This window comes from Eptatretus burgeri, chromosome 11 (assembly GCF_056783735.1).
Source record: "Eptatretus burgeri isolate ZD-2024b chromosome 11, Ebu_testis_v1, whole genome shotgun sequence".
Lineage (NCBI taxonomy): Eukaryota > Metazoa > Chordata > Myxini > Myxiniformes > Myxinidae > Eptatretus > Eptatretus burgeri.
In genome coordinates this window covers 32,262,378-32,284,494 of record NC_140971.1, presented here as the reverse complement: position 1 = coordinate 32,284,494, position 22,117 = coordinate 32,262,378, and the positions used below count along the sequence as shown (strand labels likewise).

The 22,117-nt window shown below is 44.0% G+C and overlaps 1 protein-coding gene across 4 annotated transcripts in view; it reads left to right on the top strand.

Moving 5' to 3' along the window:
• LOC147016790 (uncharacterized) overlaps positions 1 to 22,117 on the top strand; it is a 50,385-nt gene extending 28,268 nt beyond the window's left edge. For 3 of the 4 annotated variants that reach the window (XM_085845798.1, XM_085845799.1, XM_085845800.1), the window contains exons 4-5: positions 14,802 to 14,940; positions 21,373 to 21,844. In XM_085845798.1, the coding sequence (XP_085701924.1) occupies positions 14,802 to 14,940; positions 21,373 to 21,575 (342 nt within the window). In that variant the 3' untranslated portion in view covers positions 21,576 to 21,844. Of the gene's footprint in view, positions 1 to 14,801; positions 14,941 to 21,372 lie in introns of all 4 variants that reach the window. The other variant, XM_085845801.1, reaches the window with a different exon arrangement.

Genomic DNA, 22,117 nt, shown 5'->3' with positions numbered 1-22,117 from the left:
TTTCATGACTGTAACTAGCATTTGATACACAAAATCATCGGAGGAGACGTGCTCACAAATTCAATTCACAGTTCACGTCACTGACATTTCTGGCTAAATGAACTTCGTAAAAATAAGTTAACATATGACCCTTTAGCAAAGTACATGTGGATATGCACAGTGAAAATCACATGGGAAGGTCTCCAATTATGGCTCTCGATATGACAACAAGATTAATAATGAAATCAAATTAAATGATGTGCAGTATCTTGAATTTCCACTAAGTTATCTTTGGTGCATGTAATTAAAAATCTCTTGGCAAACATACCTGTAAATGTGAGGAGTCATTACTTTTATCAGGAATAAAAAAAAAAATTACACTTCACATGCTGTTTTGTAAGCGTGTAACTATTAAATAATGAAGAAAATACTGAATATAATTTGCTATCAAAGAAGCCGATGTGAGATTATTAATCTTTATAATGAACGCTGAAGTCTCCTCTTTTTCCCAACACGGCTCGCCAAAGCAGAAAATCTGACATGGAAAACTCTGCTAAGTTCTCCTGGAAAATATGAAAGGTTTTTCACATGATCCGATTTTAAATGATTCTCTACTCTTTGCAGAGATTTTGGTTTGTCGCAAAAGTAAGTCGTTCGTGAGGTCATCGACACGGCAGCCATATTTAGGCCTAGCTCACATTTGCCACGGCGGCCGTGGGGTCTCCAAAATCTGTGGCCACTAGCAATTATACGGCGGCTGCAGTATTTCCACGGTCACACAATGTAGCAGTCACATATGTTTTTATTTTTCAGGGAGCCGCACGGCATATTTAGAAATCGTGGAGACCGAAAACGTGGGGGTACCGTACGGTCTTTGATTTGATGTCGCACGGTGACCTTAGGGCGTCGCTGCGGAGGCCATAGAATTTTCAAGGCAGACGCAAGGTGCCCGCAAGGCAACCGCAGCGGGACCGCAGGGGGGCCCTAAGGCGAATGTGCGGCCAGACGGACGGTAACGAGTGGGTTTATATACCAGTTCCTTTTTTACTGAAATAAAAATATACCAGTATATATAAAAGAATATACGATAACTATAATATACCGTGGTGCCCCCAGAATCCGAACGCCCCATTGTTTGAACAAATTGGAATCCAAACAATTTTTTCGAGAAAATTTTGCCCTAAAAACCTAATGCATTTTTTAAAAAACCGAACACAACGTAGCGTTCATGTTTGTTCACGTGTCTCCCCCACCTGTTCGAGCCGCATCTTTGCGCTTTGTTCATTCAGTTCGTCGGTGGAAGTCCTCGTGAAAGCATCTCTCGTGTGTCGATCGATACTTTAGGCCTCGGTCACATTTGCTCTACGGCGAGGATACGGCGGCCGTACGCCCTCTGAATTGACAGAAACGTGCGGCGGCCGCAGAGAAACTGAGGTGGCCTCAGGGTGGCCCTACGCCGTATGGCTATATTTTACAGGTTGTAAGGTCGCCGTGGAATTATAACGTGGAGTTATAACTTTTTTCATTTCTACGTTCACCGTAGAAATTCGACAAGCCGAAAAAAAGAAAAAAAAAACTGGTAAAAAAAAAAAAAAATTTAACCCATTCGTTACCGTCCGTCTGGCCGCACGTTCGGCTTAGGGCCCCCCTGCGGTCGCCTTGCGTCTGCCTTTAAAATTCTATGGCCGCCGCAGGAACGCCCTAAGGTCACCGTGTGACATCAAATCAAAGACCGTACGGCACCCCCACGTTTTCGGTCTCCACAATCTATAAATACGCCTTGCGGCTCCTCGAAAAATAAAAACATATATGACTGCTACATTGTGTGACCGTGGAAATACTGCGGCCGCTTTATAATTGCTAGTGCCCGTACATTTTGTAGACCCTCCGGCCGCCGAACCAAATGTGACAGGCCTTACCTCGTGTTTTCACCTTCATTTGTGATGTTTGTTTTTTTAATCATCTTGTGTTTTAATTAATAACAAAAAAGCAATCCTATCACGTGGTGTGACGGACCGTCAGGCAAGGATTGAATTTCACTGCAAAACCAGTTGTAATTTGGAATATCCATGATTACGTCAACCCGATGCGTTTGATGAAAGTGATTGTGGTTCTACGGGCATCATGTTTGATGAGCTGCCCTGGGGGCAGTGCTCTCGCAGAGTGCGAGAGCGATCGGAACCCAGGACGGAGCTCGAGCCTGTGTGAACCTTTGGATGTGGTGATTGTACCAGTTTACATACAATACACCGCCACCGAAGGTCATTGACTCATCTTATTTTACCTTAAACATGGGGAATTTCAGTTTAAAGTGTCTTGAAAGTGGGTTTTCTTTGGGTCCACGAAGGGATTAATTCACTTCATTATTTCTTATTGGAAAAATATTTTTGGAATCCGAACTTTTTGCAATCCGAACAGCCTCCTGGAACGAATTAAATTGGGATTCTGGGGGCACCACTGTATAGGCAAACACCTATACTCCGATCTCTAGCGGTAGCGCACGGTGGACGCACGGTCGACGCAGACTGCCACGGAGGCCGTACGTAGGTGCACGGCGGGCGTAGGTGAACCGTGCGTCGACCCTGCGTTGCCCGCAGGTAGTCACACAGGTCGCAAGGCCACCGTACGGCAACCGTGGAAATAGTGCGGCCGTCGTAATTTTTGGGGGGTTGGGAAAATTCATTTTTCATTGAGAAGAGCTTACAGCAACCGCACGAATAACGCAAACCCACCGTACGCCGTACGTACGGTCGACGTGGAACACATCTACATCATAGCTTGGCTTGTCGAATTGCTACGGCGAACGTAGAAATGAAAAAAAAGTTATAACTCCATGCTATAATTCCATGGCGCCCCTACGGCCTGTAAAATATAGCCAAATGGCGTAGGGCCTCCCTGAGGCCACCTCAGTTTCTCTGCGGCCGCCACACGTTTCTGTCAATTCAGAGGGCGTACGGCTGCCGTATCCTCGCCGTAGAGAAAATGTGACCTAGGCCTTAGCGATGCTTCAACACGCAAAGTGCGAGCGTGCTTCCAGGTTATTTTGTTTAAAACAAGTCAAGCAATTGTCATGCTAACGTGATGGCGTCGCTTCAGAATTCTGTACACTACAACCTGTTGATTGATGCTTGGTGTTGGCTTCAAAGTTAGGGTGGTGGGGTTGGGATCCTAGGTTCCTGAGTTCAAATTCCGCTCAGCTGTTGAATTAATACCAGGTGGGGTTAACTCGGCTTGTCATCCTACTGAGGTCGGCAAAATGAGTGCCAGCATGCTGGTCTACTGTGTCGGAGTGGCGACCCGTCCAGGATTGTGCCCAATAGCCAAGGAGACTGCTTAGGCAGCACCAACGCTCTGCACAGAGTAGGGTCCCAATGGATGGATGGACAACCTGTTGAACACCATTTACGCATGCGCAGAGTGAGAAACTCTGCTGTAAACCTCTCTCTTTCCCTTTTCCTTTCCCTTTCCTGTAAAACTCATCGTCTGTCATAGTCTCTTGTGGATTGCAAGGCCTTGTGGATTGTAAGGCACAACAAATTGTGTAATTTACAAAGGAAAGGGGCTCAGAACAGTTTGCTGATGCTTTCATTAAGGTTCACAAGGGGTCGTACTGGTTATTGAAAAGAACATTCATTCTAAATTCACCTTTCCATATACCGTATGTGTACTATTGTTCAAGCAAATCGTGCAGTACCTCCTTATGTAAATAGATGTGATCATGTGACCCCTTTATAAGACATCTTTTTATTACACATTCACAGGGTAGGGAGGAAATTGGAAATCCCAACAATGAGACAAGGAACAGAAGGGAAGAGGACAGGAATTGAGGTATCTCTGCCTTGTGTAGGTTCAGTATAGGTCGGGAATAAATTGAGGGGGAAAAAAAGATAATGTAGAGTGACAGGAGAAGGGAAGGAGGTGAGGAGAGAAGTTTGGGAGAGAAGGGATGGAAGATTGGTTGTATATAGGAGCATGGGGATGGAATATAAGGGAAGGAGCAGAGAAAGGAGAGAGGGTAAATTAAAATTCTACCATTTTGGCATATAAAATAAATAGATGACTCCAAAAGTGAAGGACAGCACGGAAGCAGAATTGTTGGGTGGAGACGGAAGGGACAGGATATTAAGGGGAACTGGGGAAGGGGGCTTGTATGAGATGCAGTAAACCCTGGTTTCCGTGAAGGATAAGTTCCTGAGAGATTCGTGCAAAAGCAATTTCGTGCAGAAAAGGGCTCATAAAGCATTGTGTTAATGAGGATACATGTGATCATTCACGTATGACCAGACGCGATATTGTTGTGGGGCCGGTTATCGGCGACGAGCACGACTGCTAGATGGAGCAGTAGGGTCGGCTCCACCGATCACCCGGAATTTATAGGTCGTCACCCCGGATAACTCCGGAGCCGACGGGTCCCTTATCGGACTGAAGTTCGCCAAAAGATCGACCACGTGGAGTAGGGTCGATTGCCAATTTCAATTTACCTAAATACCCACGTCGTCCAAACTACCGGGAAAATTCACCCTCGACGATGCTCGTACGGAACGAGACTCTAGCGTACTCAAACCGTGTGCGACCCGAGCAGATGGTCACCGAGCTTTCATCGGTCCAAATGTCCCTTTACAGCGGCAATAGCCTGACTAATTCTCCAACATGCACCGCGTCAGACCAATAAAAGAACGACAAAAACGAACCGATACATTTAACACATGGATTTATTTATAATGGAGCAGGGGGGCACATAAGAAGCAGAGTTATCCGAACAATAAAAGGCACGTATGTACAGCAAGGCACTTATACCATTTCTACTTACTATACAGGCGCCACAAGCACACACACTCACACACTCACACACTCACACACTCACACACTCACACACTCACACACTCACACACACACACACACACTCACACACACACTCACACTCTCACACACAGCCTCACATACCCACTCACACACTCACACACTCACACACTCACACACTCACACACTCACACACTCACACACTCACACACTCACACACTCACACACTCACACACTCACACACTCACACACTCACACACTCACACACTCACACACTCACACACACACACACCCAAAAGAAATGGACCCAAAGTGGTCTTTATTGAGGCCTCCAGCTCGGATGGAGAGGCGAGCTGAAGACCAGAACCTGCCTCGGACCTGTCCACCTCGTGTGGTCTTCGAACTGAATCGAACCAGGCACCAGCGAGAGGCGAGCCGAATCCAGACACCGGCGAGCCGCGATCAGCCTCCCGAACTCCGGCGGATCCTCACGTGCTCCAGAACACGCGCTGGTGGAGACGAGGCGCCGATCCTTCACAACCTGCTCGAGTAGATTCAACCAAACAACCACGAACCACTTTCTGTGCTCTCAGTTCCCTTTTTATTAGGGTTGGGCACACATTGACTTTTTCTCTGTTGTCCCGTTGAAAGGAGTGGTTTTTTTATGGCCATTTTTCATGCTGATCACGAATCCGTTGAAATTTTTGACCTAGGATCATGTCTTAGGTTGGTAAAATGCAAAAAATCAAAATGGCCACCAAATTTACCCACTTCTCAGGTAAAAAATGATAATTATGGCTTACTAGGGCATGTAATATGTCATTTCTTATGTTTTCAGGGTCGCTGATATCGATAATCATACTTTTAAACTTGTACAGGTCAACCAGACTGCCCCAGGATGCATATTGTGATAAAATCAGCACAAAAATGTGAGCGTGACCATAATTTCAAAGAATCAAATTAAGATATCACAAATTTCTGTAAACTACTACTTTAATCATCACATCAACGTCTCCTCAACATTCAAAGCACTTTTTTCAGCAATATATCGACATCGACAGAAACATTGTCCTATGGTTTGACAGCATTTCTGATAGATATTTTCAGTTCGTCTACACTGAACTTCTCAAACGTGAAAGTTTTTGTTCCATTGGTACATTTCACTCTACGCTTTTGGCGTATATCAGGCGCCACTGTCGATCTAAGGTAGCCTATTTCCTTGAGTAGTTGTGATTCATTAAGTCTCTCGAGAGTCAAGGGAAATAGGAGTCACTGGACCTCCATGCTTCTTACACTCCTCAAGTACCAGTAGTGTAACGACACGAAAAATGTACAACATCAAAAACAAAGGATATAGTTGATTAATCAATTCAAAATTCGTTCTGAAATTGAAAAGTGGGTATTTTCCATCGAAAATACCCATGTTTCGTGATAAATCCATACAGCCATCATGTGTCACTGTTTTGACCTGATATTCGATTTCAGCGACCCTGAAAACATAAGAAATGACATATCACATGCCCTAGTGAGCCATAATTATCAAATTTTTGCCTGAAAATGGGTAAATTTAGCAGTCATTTTGAATTTTTGCATTTTACCAACCTAAGACATCATCCTATGTCAAAAAGTTCAACGGATTAATGTTCAGCGTGAAATTTGGCCATAAAAACACTCCTTTCAAAAAAAGTATGGTTGTATGCCCAACCCTATTTTTATACCTCTGGGGCGCGGCTCACTCAGGCGTGGCCCGTTCGCCGTGGGTGGGGCCTGACCTTTCCCCTACTCGGCGCGCCGCCAAGCGAATCGGTGGGTGGGACATGTTGCATTCCATGACTTGGAGAGCCCAAGCGTGCGCGCGGAGAATGCCGGGAGCAGAGGATTTTCGTTGGTGTTGTAAAAATAAAAGGAAACCCTGACTATCAAAATAACTTCGCAGCGCATGTACATTTAATCACCCACTAGACATGGGACAAGGGAGCTATCTATCTACATTTACTTTCGATATAACTGAGCTATAGGAACCTGAATGTCTGTGTGCACAAGGCTTCCAGATTCGCAACAATATTTCCAGCGGAGATGCGCTACCTGCGGGCACATATGAATGATCTACATCAGTGGTTCCCAACGTGTGGTCTGCAGGGAAAAAAAAGTGCAGTAATAATATAATCACATTCGATGTTGCATTCTTGTTACCTCATGCACATGAAGCAAAAAGTGGGGTTAAGCAATTGGTCAGATTTGTCCGTCTGTCTTGCCAGTTTATGATCGAGGAATAACTTATTTAAATTGAATGTTACATTTTGAACACAAATCAGTACATGAATATGAAGACAAGTCTTTGGTTTGACCGTACCTTGACTCAGAATGTCCTAATCGTGCATGTGCAGGGGGAGTGAGATAATGTTTTTACTCTTTCTACCTGTCTGGCAGTCAAATAAAATTGAAAATCATTCCAAACAGGAAACTTACTGTTTAAGCACGTCATAATGGACACATACGACAGGCATAAATAACTAATGTTATGTGTTCGATAGGGTGGTGCAATGGACACTTCAGAAAATGGTGGTAAAACTGGAATTAATTTATTTCTATGACTTTTACAATCTTTATTTTATTTAAATTGAATTATATACTTGAAGACGAGAACACCAGTTCCGGTTTTGAGCAGCGAGAGGTCTCCTTTGGGGCTCCCTGCTGACGTTCTCAAAGCTAAGTTTCCGGTTGTTATTTGTCCCGTTTTAACTGTTTAATTTTCTCACCTACATGTTACTGTGTGTTGCTAGTTCGGTTTTGTTTCAAAAATCGTGCTATTTTGTGAGTATTTTTGTCGACGTTCTTACCTGTGCTTGAGGCCTAGGCGTAGGCTTGAGGCCTACCGGTTCCACTCGGTGGTCGATCGTTTTTTTTTTTTTTTTTTTTTTTTTTTTTCTCCCCATTACCTTCATTTTCTATCCTCCCCATTACCTTCAATTTTGATCCTCCCCGCTTTCCAAACATCCCCCATTCTCCCAACTAATCTCTTTCTTATCTCAAAAAGAAAAAAAAAAAACCTAAAACAACAACACGCTCACCTTCTCCCGATTCTGCTTCTTCTTCTTCCTCTTAACTTCCTCCTCGTCTTCTTCCTCGATTTTTTTTTTTTTACACTTCCATGACCTAATCTGTTGAACTCTCTCATACATTATTTTTAACTACAAAAACGATCTTATAATGCTTCATCTTCCTCTCTCACACATGTGGTACTCTTTACTGTTTCACAATGCACTACTCTTCTGCTATTTTAACAGACTGCTCTCATTTCGACCTCTCCTTCATTCCTTGCCTAAAAAATCCAACTATTACAGCGCTTCTTCTCTCCATGCTCTGAATTCGCCTTCATTGCACCCATCAAGAATTGTGTTAAATCGCATCTCTGACCTAAAAAATTTAAAAACCACAGTTTGCCATGGATGCTCGCTTTCCATCAACCATTCTTTTTTTCCAAATTCAGTGCCAACTCACCCCCCTCACCCCTCACTCTCACTCTCAAAGCAACCATCCCACTCTTCTCCCTCCAAGCCTCCCTCTCACCTCTCTCAAAAATCCCCCCTCACCTTTCTCCCACCTTTCATCCCCCTCACTCTTCCTTCTCAAAGTTGCCCCCCTCTCATCCACCAACCTGCCTCCCTCCACTGCCCTCTCACCTCCATCTCTTCACTCCACCTCCTCAAATCCTCAACTGCCTTCTTCCCCCTCTCTTGTCCCCCCTCTCCCCCAGCACCACAGAGCCTTTTCTCCTCCTCATTCGGCCCCCTCCCCTCGCTGTTCTGCAATACCCCACACTCCTTCAGCAACCCTCCTTACCTGCCCCCCTCGTCCCTTGTCCTACCCTCCCCATCCCCCTCCACCTCCTGCACCCAAAGCCTCCTCCCCTTCCTCTTCATTAAAAGTGTGGTCCTCAAATATCCGGGGCCTTCGCTCAAACCTTTCAGATCTTTCCATACAGGTTGCCACTGACAAACCAGACATTATCTGCCTGACAGAAACTTTCCTCTCCCAAGACGTGTCTGACTCCCAAGTATCTCTCCCTGGTTACTCCCTCTTATGGTATGACAGACCTGAGCCTCGTCCTGGTGGAGGTGTTGCTCTCTTCATCAAAGACTCTATTCCTCACTCTCCATGCACTGCTCTCACTCCCCCACACCCCCAGGAATACCTCTGGCTTCGGCTTCCCCTCCACTCCCACCTCATGTTTATATGTGTACTGTACCGTCCACCGAACAGTGATGACTCCATCTACACCTCACTATCCGAAAACATGGACCATCTTCTATCTTCTCATCCAAACTCTCTCTTCCTCTTATGTGGTGACTTCAATTGTCATCACGCCAGTTGGCTAGGTGTGGGTACCTCTCTCACCTGCCATGGCACCTCAGCAAAAGCTTTCTGCGACTCATTGGGACTGACTCAATCGGTCAACTTCCCGACCCGGATCTCAACCAATGGTACTCCATCTCTTCTGGATCTGATTTTGACAAATTTCCCTGACAATATCTGCTGCTCTTCCTTCGCTCCAATTGGTTCTTCTGACCACGTCCTTGTTAAAGTGGACATCTCTCTGGCTGTTATCAGAGAACCACCTCACCGCCGTCGAGTCTGGCATTTCACTCAAGCCGACTGGCAGGGTCTCCGAGCAGCCATCAAACTTACAGACTGGTCTCCTATCACTACTTTCTCAAACATCAACTCATCCTGGGAATTCTTTCAAAGAAACTTGCTCTCCCTCATGCACAGATTTATCCCCTCTCGTGTTCAGTTGTCTTACCCTTCCTCCCGCCCTTGGTTTACTGAAGCTTGTGGCGAGGCAGTTGTCCTGAAACAACTTGCCTTTGCCTCATGGAAAGCAAACCCAACTGAGGACAATCTCAGTTCCTTCCACAAAGCTCGGAACAAGTGTGTATCTACCCTCAGGAGAGCCAGAAAACAACATCTTTCTCATCTCAAGTCTGAACTCTCAAACCTCTCTCCCTCCTCAAAATCCTGGTGGCGTTTAATCAAATCTGTTTCTGGTGTATGTTCCCCCTCCATCCCCTCCCTTAGCTCAAATGGCCGCACTGCTGATTCCACACGTGATAAAGCTGAATGTCTAAACTCGGTGTTTGCAGCTAAATCTTGTGTCCTAAACCCATCACTAACTCTACCCACTTTACCCAGTCGCACCCAACTGTCCCTGGACTCTGTATCCTTTTCTCCTGACAAGGTGGAGAGCTTGCTTTCAAACCTCGAGTCAGATTCTGCAACCGGTCCAGATGGCATCAGCCCACGTGTCCTCAAAGCCTGCTCTTCTGCTCTTGCTCACCCTCTCTCTGTTCTATTCACCCTCTCATTTGCTCAAGTTCATCTGCCATCTGCTTGGAAATCTGCTAACATCACTGCCCTGCATAAAAAAGGTGCAAAAACAGATCCCTATAACTACAGACCAATCAGCCTTCTCCCAATCATCAGCAAGGTGATGGAATCCATCATCGCCTCAGATACGAAATCCTTCCTCTTCTCCAATGGCTTGATTTCCAATCATCAATTTGGTTTCAGACCAGGTCACTCTACCCTGGATATGCTGCTTCTGCTCTCCCATCAATGGATGGAGGTCCTCAATGCCAGACAGGAAATCCGAGCCGTATCCCTGGACATATCACGTGCTTTTGACACAGTCTGGCACCCTGCCCTACTCACCAAACTCTCTTCCCATGGTATTCAAGGCCATCTCCACTCATGGCTCGCAGACTTCCTCTCCTGTCGCAGTCAACGTGTGGCCCTAAATGGAGTTCTTTCATCCCCTCTTCCTGTGCAGGCTGGAGTTCCTCAAGGTAGCGTTCTGGGCCCTGTTCTTTTTCTGGTTTTCATCAATGATCTCTCGGACTCTCTGGAAAATCCTCTATTTCTCTTTGCCGACGACTCCACCCTCTGCCGTACCATCTGTCATCCCTCAGACCGGCAAGCAGCAGCTTCTTCACTCACTGCAGATCTGGATAAAATCACAAACTGGTCCAACACGTGGAACATGTCTTTCAATCCAGACAAATCTCACACTCTCACTATGTCTCTTCGAAAGGACCGTTTACAAAACCCCCCCATCCACTTTCTCAACAATCCTCTGGAAGAAGTCTTTTCTTTCAAGCTTCTAGGTCTCACTATCTGCCATGACCTTTCCTGGGAAAGTCACATTTCCAACCTCGCCTCAAAAGCCAGTTGCCGACTGGGAATCCTCCGTCGTGCTAAGTCCTTCCTCGGCCCTCTTGAGCTCCTGACCACTTACAAAGCTTTTATCCGTAGCCTGATGGAGTACTGCTCTCCCCTCTGGGCTGGTGCTCCTGCCTCCCACCTTTCTCGGCTTCACGCTGTCGAAACCAGGGCATTTAAGATCATCGGCATCTCCCGCAATGAAGCTGAGTCTTTGGGCCTCTCACTCAATCACCGCAGGTTGGTCGGTGGTCTTTCTGTCTTCTACCGACTCCTCTCCAGCCTTGCCCCCCTGCTCTCTCTGCGATTTGTCCCCACCACATTTCCACAGGGCGCTCAAGGTCCGCCAACAACCCCCTTCTGGTAAAACTACCAAAATCACGAATCACTGCTCATCTTCACTCTTTCATTCCTCTTTTTTCCCGCCTTTGGAATAAACTTCCTCACTCTGTTCTTTCCCATTCTTCCCTCCAGGCTTTCAAAACAGCTGTTCACCACCACCTCTTATCTTCCCCCATCCAAATCCTCGATCTTTTCTACCCCCGATAATCCACCCAAGCCCACTTCCTTCATTTCTCCTACTTTCCTTCCTGAAAGTCCCTGTAATGTCCATCTTCTCTTCGCCATGTTCCCCGTCCCATCCCCATCCCTCTCCCTTCCACAGTTCACCTAATGTGTCTGTTCCCCACTGTTTTGTCCCTTCCACTCCCGCCCCTCTTGTCTCATGCCTCCTTGCTGTGAGTTGTGTGTTAGCTCTCATACGAGCCTCGACCAAGGTATACAAAAAAACAAACAAAAAAAAAAACCACAAAACACTTGTCATAATACTTCCAAGAACCTCCAGATTTGCAGTGATTCAATTTAAATTAAGGATCAATTGGGTGTTGTACAAGGGTGGTATTCAGGACTGCTTCTGGACGATATCAGTAGCACGAAACGTCCGGATTTATTTTTTACACCGTGGTCCGCAAAAGCTTTCAATGACAATGTAGTGATCCGCATAAAGGAAAAGGTTGGGAACCGCTGATCGATATTAACTGTAATAACCGTAAATCATGAATGCACACGATTAAATGAATAAATATTAGTAACTTGCAAATACAACCTGTCGCTTCGCTGACGGGTCAATAAAGTGGGGTTTGGGAGGGGAGGAGAGAGAGAGCAGGTGTAGGGTGAGAGGGGGGAGGGGAGGCAGAGTGGATGAAGGAAGGGGATTTATGGGGGAAGTGGTGAGAGCAACACCTCACCAAAAGTTGATATTCACTGTGGGAGGTGTGTGTGTGTGTGTGTGTGTGTGTGACACACACAGGCAGAGAGCGACAGAGGCGTGGGAGGAGAGTGCTGCATTTTATGAGAAAAGGGGGGGGCGAGGAGGGGACAAAGTGAGAGAAAAAGGTGGAAGAGAGGAGCAAAAAAAAAATACAGGTGAGGGGTGGAGGTGGGCTCAGCAAACAGAATGATATGTGACGCTTAATGACCAAACATGAAAAAAATAATAATAATAATAATAATAATAATAATAATAACTTGGCAGAACAGCTGTACACACAACAACACAACAGAGTTTGTAAAGTAATCTGCTGGCACATCTGCAAAAACTTTGATATTCCAGTTCCAGAAAATTTGTGGGAAAATTAACCAAAAACAATCACTGAAAACATTGAAGTACAACTCACGTACGACCTTATGATCCCATCGAGCTCGAACATCGAAAACAAAGCAATGCGACCAGATATCATACTTAGGTGCAAATAAAGAAAAGAGGGCAATGCTAATAGAGGTGTTAATACCGGTGATTTTGGACTAACGATGCAGAAATCAAGAAAATGCCCAAATACCAAACCTCAAGCATGAAGTGAAAAGATCCTGGAAGCTGAAGAATGCCAAAGTTGTTCCAGTGATGACAAAGAACCTCACAGAGATATTAAAAACCATCCCTGGGAATATCACGACACAAACGACAGTTGGAAGCTGACCGGGGTCCAGTAACGATCCTGAAGAGAGCCCTCAGCACAAAACTTTAAAAACGGAAAACTTCACATCTTGGTCCATGAATCGTGATCCCTTACCGAAATGAAGGTGGATACTTTGAGCCCACACTTCGAGGACTCCATTCCACACTCTGAAACCCACATATGTAGATACCAATCAATGACATGCACAAACACACACTTTGAGACCTAGCAGGTCTCTGTTTCACCTCCTGAAACCCACCCATATGTGGAGATAGGCAACAACAACTTGCAGGAACACATGTATGGAGATACCAACCACACACACACACACACAAACACGTGGGGCGGTGGAGACTTCGAGACCTGGGAGGGATCCGTTGCACCTTCCGAAACCTGTATATGGAGATAACAACCAACAACACACACACACACACACACACACACACACACACACACACACACACACACACACACACACACACACACACACACATACACATACACACACACACACACACACACACACACACACACACACACCTTCTGAAGCCCGCATATGGAGATGATAACCAACAACCAAAACACATGCTGAAACAAACACACATTAGTGAGGCAAGTGAAAACAACAACTTTATCGTTAAGAAATCGTTGTGCCCTGTTCCAAGTCAAGATAAGGTTGAGCAGGCCAAAAACATGGTGGCTTCAGACCCCAGCAAGGTTACCCAGTAAACGCCTTGACAACCCAGACAGTGAGGTTTCCAAGGATCGCTTGATGAAGGATATAATTAAATAAGGCCATTAATTATCTTCAAAAGGGGTGTTTTAATTAACCCAGACATCCAATTTTTACTCCTGCCCTTCTTAGGAATTTTCTTAGTATGTTTGCAAAGTTTCAGGCTGCTTGGTGTTATAGTTTTGGAGTTATGGAGGAGACACAGACACATATATATATATATATATATATATATATATATATATATATATATATATATATATATATATATATATATATATATATATATATATATATATATATATATATATATACACACACATTGTCTTTTATTAGTATAGATTAGTTATAAAAATTGTAAATTTTGTACATTTATCAATGAGGTGTCTTGGAGATAGCATTTTGCCCACTGACGCACACATTCAATATTCGGTCCGTAGACACACAGGTATGTGAGATGGGGCTTTAACTTCAAGTCTCATGTGACATTGTCACCAAGGAGCTATGTCTGATGATGTTTTGCTACCTTGAAGCCAGAGGCAGGCTGCTTTTCCTTGGAAATGAACATTCAGGATGGAATTGTCTTCCAATAGAGCCCCGTTTCATCTACATTAAAAAATATCTGGGGTGGGTAATTTCCACAAAGGCTTTAAACTTGGCTGGAAATTTGGTACGTGACGAGGTGATTAGTTGGGTCAGTGACAAGAACAAGCCGATTGGATTTTGGGAGGTCCGGCCTGTCGGTCGGATACAAAACGTAAACTGTTCAGCTTGGTGGAGGTATGCGCTCTACCGAGTGCCATTCTAGTTTTAAAATGTGTTTTTTTCTGACTTGTTTTTACTATGATATGATTATTATGTTCTCTGTGTTTGTGGTAAATAAAATACATATTTGGCATCGTTTGCTAGTACGTGAGGTCAATTGACCACATGCAATCCATTTTCTGCACTATTATGACACTGCAAAGTAGAAATGAAGTCTAGCACAAGCTGACTGTCACAATCAGCACTAGTAATTAAAATCAGGGCAAATTCATTTTTATACAATTAGCATTCTTTGTCATTGAGAAACCAGTTGTTGTTTTTTGCTTCCCTGTTTTTTTCACCACCAACAGCTCAATAATGTTTTAGGGCAAAATAACGATGTGCCCGATTATGACAACCCAGATATCCTGGATACACAGCCCTTGGGAGAGCACCCTGATATACCAGTTGAAGATTGGGACCAGGAGATTGCTGAAGCCCATCCTTACAGTAAATATAACACTAAACTTGGTTTTTATTGTTGGACTGTACACCATGAACATCTCTTTTGTGCTGCTTCGAAGCAAGTCAGTGTAGAAAGACAGGAAATCCGATCCGAGGGTAACAATGTTTTTGAAGCGGAGATACGAAAAAACATTTTGGTAACGACGAGGAAGGCTTCATTTGCTCTGCATTAATTAAATAATTAATGATGAATTTTCAAAAAGGGGATTGCAAGCACAAATTATTTGTACTGTATGACATAGTTATGGGTGTTATGCTACATTGTAATGTCTCTTTTATGAGATGGATATGTAAGGTACAATTGTGAAATGCACCGTGAGCAGCCCAGAGCCTGAGAATAAGCACAGTTGATGCCATTTCAGTGGAGAACCAACGTGGTGCTCCGTGTTGATGGATGCTTTGTCACGATTTTGAGCCGAGCCACTAAAAATTTCCAGGTCATTTCTGGAAGGCCCTGAATGTCTGCAGTCACGGATAATGATGCCGGGAACCCAGATTCAATCCCATGTTCAGAGTCTGCCAAAAGAAGTTTAGAGGTTTCACATTGTTTTATTTTCTAAAGTATTAATGACAAACAATTAATTTTACTACAAAAACATACATCAAAAACAAAATTTATTGCAACCAATAAGTATGGAAAAATGTCTGCTTGGTATCCACCACGAGAGATGCCATGCACTGGCACGCTCTCAGGATAACACTCTCAATTGAGGTCAAAGCTTCACGTATTATAGCATTAATTTCTGTCTTTATGTTATCTTTCAAATTCTACCGGGCGTAGTGGCGTGCGCCTGTAATCCGGCTACTCAGAGGCTTGGGTTGGAGGATCGCTTGAGGACAGGCGCTCTGCGCTGGGCCACGCTATGAGAGGGTGTAGGGCAGCCCTGAATCATGGCGAAACCCAATCGTTATCCCTGTGTCGTAAGAGGCGACCAGGGTTGCGTCAGGAAGGGCATCCGGCGTAAAACCTGTGCCAAATCAGTATGCGGATAATAACAGATGATCTGCTGTGGCGACCCCTAACGGGAGCAGCCGAAAGAACAACAACAACAACATGTTATCTTTCAAATTCTCTGTGTGTGGCTTGTTGATGTATGCTCTCTCCTTTAAGTAACCCCACAAAAAGTAATCTGCTGCTGACTAATCTGGGGATCGCAGAGGCCAGTTTATTTCTCCATTACGATAAATTACTCTGTTTGAGAAAAGTTAATGCGACATTGCCCTTGTCGCTCTTACTGTATGACAGGTGGCTCCATATTGTTGAAACCACAATTTCCGTTAATTAATTTCCTGCAACAATGGTCGAAGGAAGTGCTGGATCATGTCACGGTATCTTTTACCATTCACTGTTAGTTTCACCTTCTTCATCCTCAAAAAAGTATTCTGTTTGCCATACTTCCACACCACACAGAAACACATTGAGGGTGCAGTGCATGCTGGTGTTAATCCATGGATTTTCTGAAGTCCACACCCAACAGTTGTGTTTGTTCATGAAACCATTCAAATGAAAATGAGCTTCATCACTCATTATCAAGTGAGAAATTAGACCTTCATCTTCAGTAACAAGTTCCAGCCGTTTTGTCAAACGACATGCGAGTTTCAAAATCAGTTGGAAGGATTTCTTGCACAAGCTGTACTCTGGATGAATAGCACTGCAATTATTTTCATAAAATGTGTCTTAAAGAGGTTTCAGCATTTCCAAGTTCCAATGAACGTCTGTCTCTTGGTCGATTTTTATTTATTATAATTATTATTATTATTATTATTATTATTATTATTATTGTTTTTGAGGGCTTCTCAAAACACTATTGCATGCACGCTCAATGTTTCCTTGTGTTCTTCTCGACCGTGGTCTAACTGATCGTGGTATATCAGTTACCGTTCCATCTTCCTAAAAGCATTAACATGAGGTTCTCAACGGTATGCTCTTTGAGCTGCGATGATGGAGCACTAATTCTTGAAGAAAAGTTAAACAATAAGAGAACACTGTTGGATTGTCCACCTATTCATCATGGAAATTCTATCCCTGAATCTTGAATCTTGAATCTGGAATTTTTTTTTTTAATTCAGGGCCTCCAAACATTACTGAGAGAGGAGCAGAAACATATCAAGAATTGAGTGACCAGGACAGAATCCAAACAGATGGTCAGGGGCCATGCTGTTTGAAAACAGGAAAAACTTGATGATAACAGCAATGATGGATTCCATGAATTTGTTTATAATTGGAAGTGAGCTTATAGTCCAGCAGCCATTTCTCATGAGGCCAAATAAGGAAATTCGTTCAACACCCCCTACAGAAAAGGTTTGACTTGACAGGGTGGTAGAATAGACCCTATAGAACACCTCCAGGTAGTATGTGGTTTCAAATTGTGGTATCATTAAAATTCTACAGGCCTTTATACATACCAAGGGTACTTACCAAGAGGGTCACTGTGGGCTAGCAAAATTTAGGGGGAGGGGTAACGTAAACGTGAATATCTTTGTATAGACTCAACCAATTTTCAATATTGAGGTATCATTGGCTTCCTATTATAATTCTCTACCAGAGTATGTACAGTTATTTGAAAATGGCCTTTGCCTTGGCATCACCAAAGCTAAAATATCACACTAATTCAAACTTTCTGACATTTTAAATTGTGTTCTCATATGAAGGTGAACGGTGTTTCTCAATTACTACTGGTATGTATACATTTTGGAAATCAAACGCTTAAGAAAGTATTGTTCTGCAGAAATTCATATACATACAGAGGCACGCATAAAGAAAACTGCAACTGTTATTTTTAGCGTTCGTCTTTTACTAGTGTATAGTAACACGGAAGCACATACATCAGAGCCGAGCATAACAGTTGTCTTTGGGAACACGGAAGTACATTAGTGAAAGCCGAGTATAATAGTTGTCTTTGGCAACATGGAAGCTACTCATTCATCATAGTGGATGATAATAGTTATCATGGTCGACACTGGGAGCTGTGCATGACAACACAGAAGCACATTAGTGAGAGCGAATCATAATAGTTGTGCATGGTTGCACGGAAGCACATTCGTCAGAGCGGTTTGTAATATTTGTGTCTGGCAACAAGGAATCACATTCGCCATGGAATCATGAAGATGTCATCTGTTGTAACTTTTAGTCAGCATCTTCTTCACCACTGGATTCAAAGACTGTTCTTGGATTTTCACAAGTTTCTTCGGCCATACGTGCACATGCTTCTGTGCATGGCAAGTGGTTGGTTCTGCATGTGCAGTCGGCTCGGCGACATAGAGACTTCTTGCAGTGACAGACAGTCAGCTCCGGAAGACCCCGTGGTGCTGGATCTTTGGTCATGAGCACAGGCTGCAGGGCCCCATCCTGAATTTTCCAGCCATGTCCACCTGCTGGTGGAAGGCTCTGTGTCGGCTCCAATGCTCTCTTCCATACATAGGCCTGGTAATTTCCTCGCTTCATATGTTGCTGTAAGCTGTCGAATGTAGGGGGGAGATTTTCATTTGTTTGTCCCTTTTGACAGAACTGCCAGTATCTCACATTGTTCACTTTCCTCCCAGCCCCCTTGGTTGTTGAGTACATTGCCCACATGAAGGCTTCCTATGCTTCTGAAGTGCTGTTGCTGAGCTTGGATTCTTCTCCAAGCTGTCCCAGACTGGTCTGATGCTCTTTACTGTCAAGTAAGACATTGAAACCCTTTTTCTTGCCGAGTCCTGAGAGTGCACTGTTTGAATCGCACCCAGTGAGTGCGTGGAAGCCGAGTAAAGCATTACACAGCTCAGTTCCTAGTTTGTGTGCCAAGCTGTGGATAGGAATATACCTAGCTTTATCCTTGATTCCAGTCCGAAACCACAGCTCCCGACACTTAGTGTGTGGTGCAGAGGACAGCCACATCTGTGTTAAGTGATTGAATCACAACCCTGTTGTGATAATGAGAGGCATGTTTTGCATGTAGCAATATTCGTGTGTCTGCCTCTTCATGATCTGACTTGAGGGGAACCAGTTCTTTGCAGTGCCCTCTGATGACTAGCACAGACTTCTGCGGGTTCTTGAAACCACCACCGATGACTAGGTGTTGACCATCAAGCAGAGTGTCTACCCCCATGTGGCACCATGTGTCTGCCAAGAAGGCACACAAGTTGACTTTGTTTTCTACATTTCCAATGTATTTGATCCACTGCTTTGGAATAGGAGTAGCTGGCCCTTGGATTGTCACCTCTACGGCTGCAGATGTTCCTCGTTTCTCTCGCTCCCCAGCTTTGATTGAGAGGCTGGAGTACCGGTCGAAGACAACATCAACCCGCTGAAAACCATTCCGACGTAGAGGGGCAGTAACCAGGCTGTCATACTTGAATGCCATTTCACCGAAGTTTGCAGCACCAGCGGACTTTGTCATCTGTACCAGCGCCATTGCATTGACGATGTGGGCCGTAGACATCTGGCTGGTTGTGACTTGTGGCAGTTTTGGATGGACATCTACCTTCTTCTCTAACTCAGCAATGAGTACGCTCTTGTTGGGTAGTGTAGCTGTCGACTGCCACTCCCTGTCCACGCAGAAAATGATTGTATCTGTCCAGACGAATTGTCATATCAAATGCCTTCCCACCATTCAGGTCATCAGAGATATCTTCAGCCAATTGCTTGAATGCCGTATCGCAACAAGTTTCTTGTCTCCCTTCATGGAAGCCAGCGTACTGCAGATTAGCTTTGCTGATGTATGAGTCATGGCAAGCTCTGTGGTATCTCGCTTCTGCTGCCACTAGATCGTTACTGACAGCACCAGTAGTCCGTAACATGTCCTCATCACCCTTTGCGGTCGCTGCTTGCACAATAGTTTCACAGGCTTGGAAAGTTCTGACCATGGTCATCTCCTTTACCCTTCTGTGTGCTTTCTTCTTGCAGAAGAGGCACATAGTCCAGTCAGTGGACGTTGACTGGGACCTGGATACCCTGGAGGTCTCCGTCAAACTTGTTTCAGATTGTGTGCCAATCTTAGATTCTTCTGCTGGTGTCGGTGAGAATGCAGATCTTCTCCTCTGCATGTAATGCAGGTTTTCTTTGCTTGTCCATTTTTCGTAGCAATTTGAGTGCCATTTAACATCCACGGTTGCCAAACTGTCAAAATCTGATTTTAAACGTTCGTATACTTCATCTTGTCGGAGTTCCAATGCTGCAACAAGTGTCTGTATGGAGGTATCTCGGGCTTTCCTCAGTGTCTAGTTTGAGTCCATCTGACAAATTATGCACTTGTGAAAGTTAGTCAACTTCTGTCTCTTTACAGGTAAAAGTTGCACTACTGCCTGACTCTGAACTGGCCATTGCTTCAGGTGGCTAGTAGGATTCTTTCAGATGTTCAATCTGGAATGACACAGAAAAGCAACTATGTTAACCCACAGCCTCTTTTACCATCATTATTAACATGACATTTTTAAACTTTATTTTTGTAATTATCTAGTCCACAAAAATTTCATAAAAAATAGACTAACACAGCATTTTTTTAGTCCAGCAGCATGAACCTGTGAAAAATTCAATTGTTCAACACCCACTACAGAAAAGTTTGACTTGACAACTTAGTTTGCTCTAAAAGATGCCTAAAATATAAAACAATATCCCCCTTCCGCCACGTGGCGGGGGATAAAAAGCTCATAATATTTGATTTGTTTGTGGTTTTTACTTCTTGTGGTTGTACAGTTGAATGAATATCGACATTTCTGTACATATTCTGAAAGATAATTATAATACGAAGCCAATGATACCTCAATATTGAAAATTGGTTGAGTCTCGACAAAGATATTCACGTTTACGTTACCCCTCCCCTAAATTTTGCTAGCCCACAGTGACCCTCTTGGTAAGTACCCTTGGTATGTATAAAGGCCTGTAGAATTTTAATGATACCACAATTTGAAACCACATACGACCTGGAGGTGTTATATAGGGTCTATTCTACCACTCTGTCAAGTCAAACCTTTTCTGTAGGGGGTGTTGAACGATTTCATTTTTTTCAGGTCCTTGCTCCTGGACTATTACTGGTCTGTTGAGTACACTAATGCCTTTTCTTGTATGTGATTTATCTGGAAGCTTCAACCTGAGCCTTAGATGGGTGTATTTGCAAAAAAAAGCTCAAGCAAGGTCAATTGCGTGCCATAGGAAATCCCCATGCTTCCCACTTAATACGAGCTTGAAAGATGTCAAAACTTTCCATCAGGAATGACCCAATATCATATTTTGCACAGAAAAAAAAAATCTCTTTTGACCCCTCTTACCCAAAATTCCCATCCAATGGGGCATGAATCTGGGGTCAAATCCCCAAAATCGTGAAATATTCCACGTGTCTCCCAATGTTGATTGCATATCCAAAGTTTGCTTTTAAAAATGTTTTGAAATGTGCCTGTCATTGCATTTTTTGATATTTCACCTTTTGACCCCTGCCCCAGGGTGTTTGGCTAAAAATGATACTGTTCTTGCACGTTCATGTCATCTGGTGATCATAACTACCAAGTTTCGTGAATTCCTGGACAACCGTTTAGGAGGAGATAGCGTGACGGACGGACAGACAGATGGAGCAGATTACAGTATTCCCGGTTTTTTGTTGTTGTTGTTAAGTGTGGGGCTAACCAGTGCAAGGTGGGAATGTTGATTGTGGATATGGCATCGGCATGATGGGCCAAATGTCCTCCCTTGTGTCTAAGATTCCTTGTATTTTCCTTTTTTTAAATCAGGCATTCATGAGTTGACTTTCTTTTTGTGGTTTGTGTTTTGCAGTGGACGATATCATTGATAATGTGTTCCAAGCAGCTTTGCATAATCTTCGTTCAGACATTCTCCATATATTATATTGTCCGGCCACATATCATGCCGAGCCAATGCACTTAGTTTCAGATTTGACATTTGCTGTTGCCGGCCAATTTGATGATGCTGATGAGAAAGATTGTTGACAAATCTTTTGTGACCGTCCTGTAGTCTTGGTGCTCACCTCCTCGGGCTGCTTTATCGCCTCCAACATCGTTTGTCTGTGATGCACTTGTTCCCTGGCATGCATGGGTTTATTCTGTTGGTCATTTTGTTTCTTAAACATGCGAGCTAAAGCTTTAACGTGTTATTGATACATAACACATTAGTAACTGTTATTTTTGGTTTGCTTGGGTTGCCTGATGTGAATAAAATTTTTGTCGTATTCTG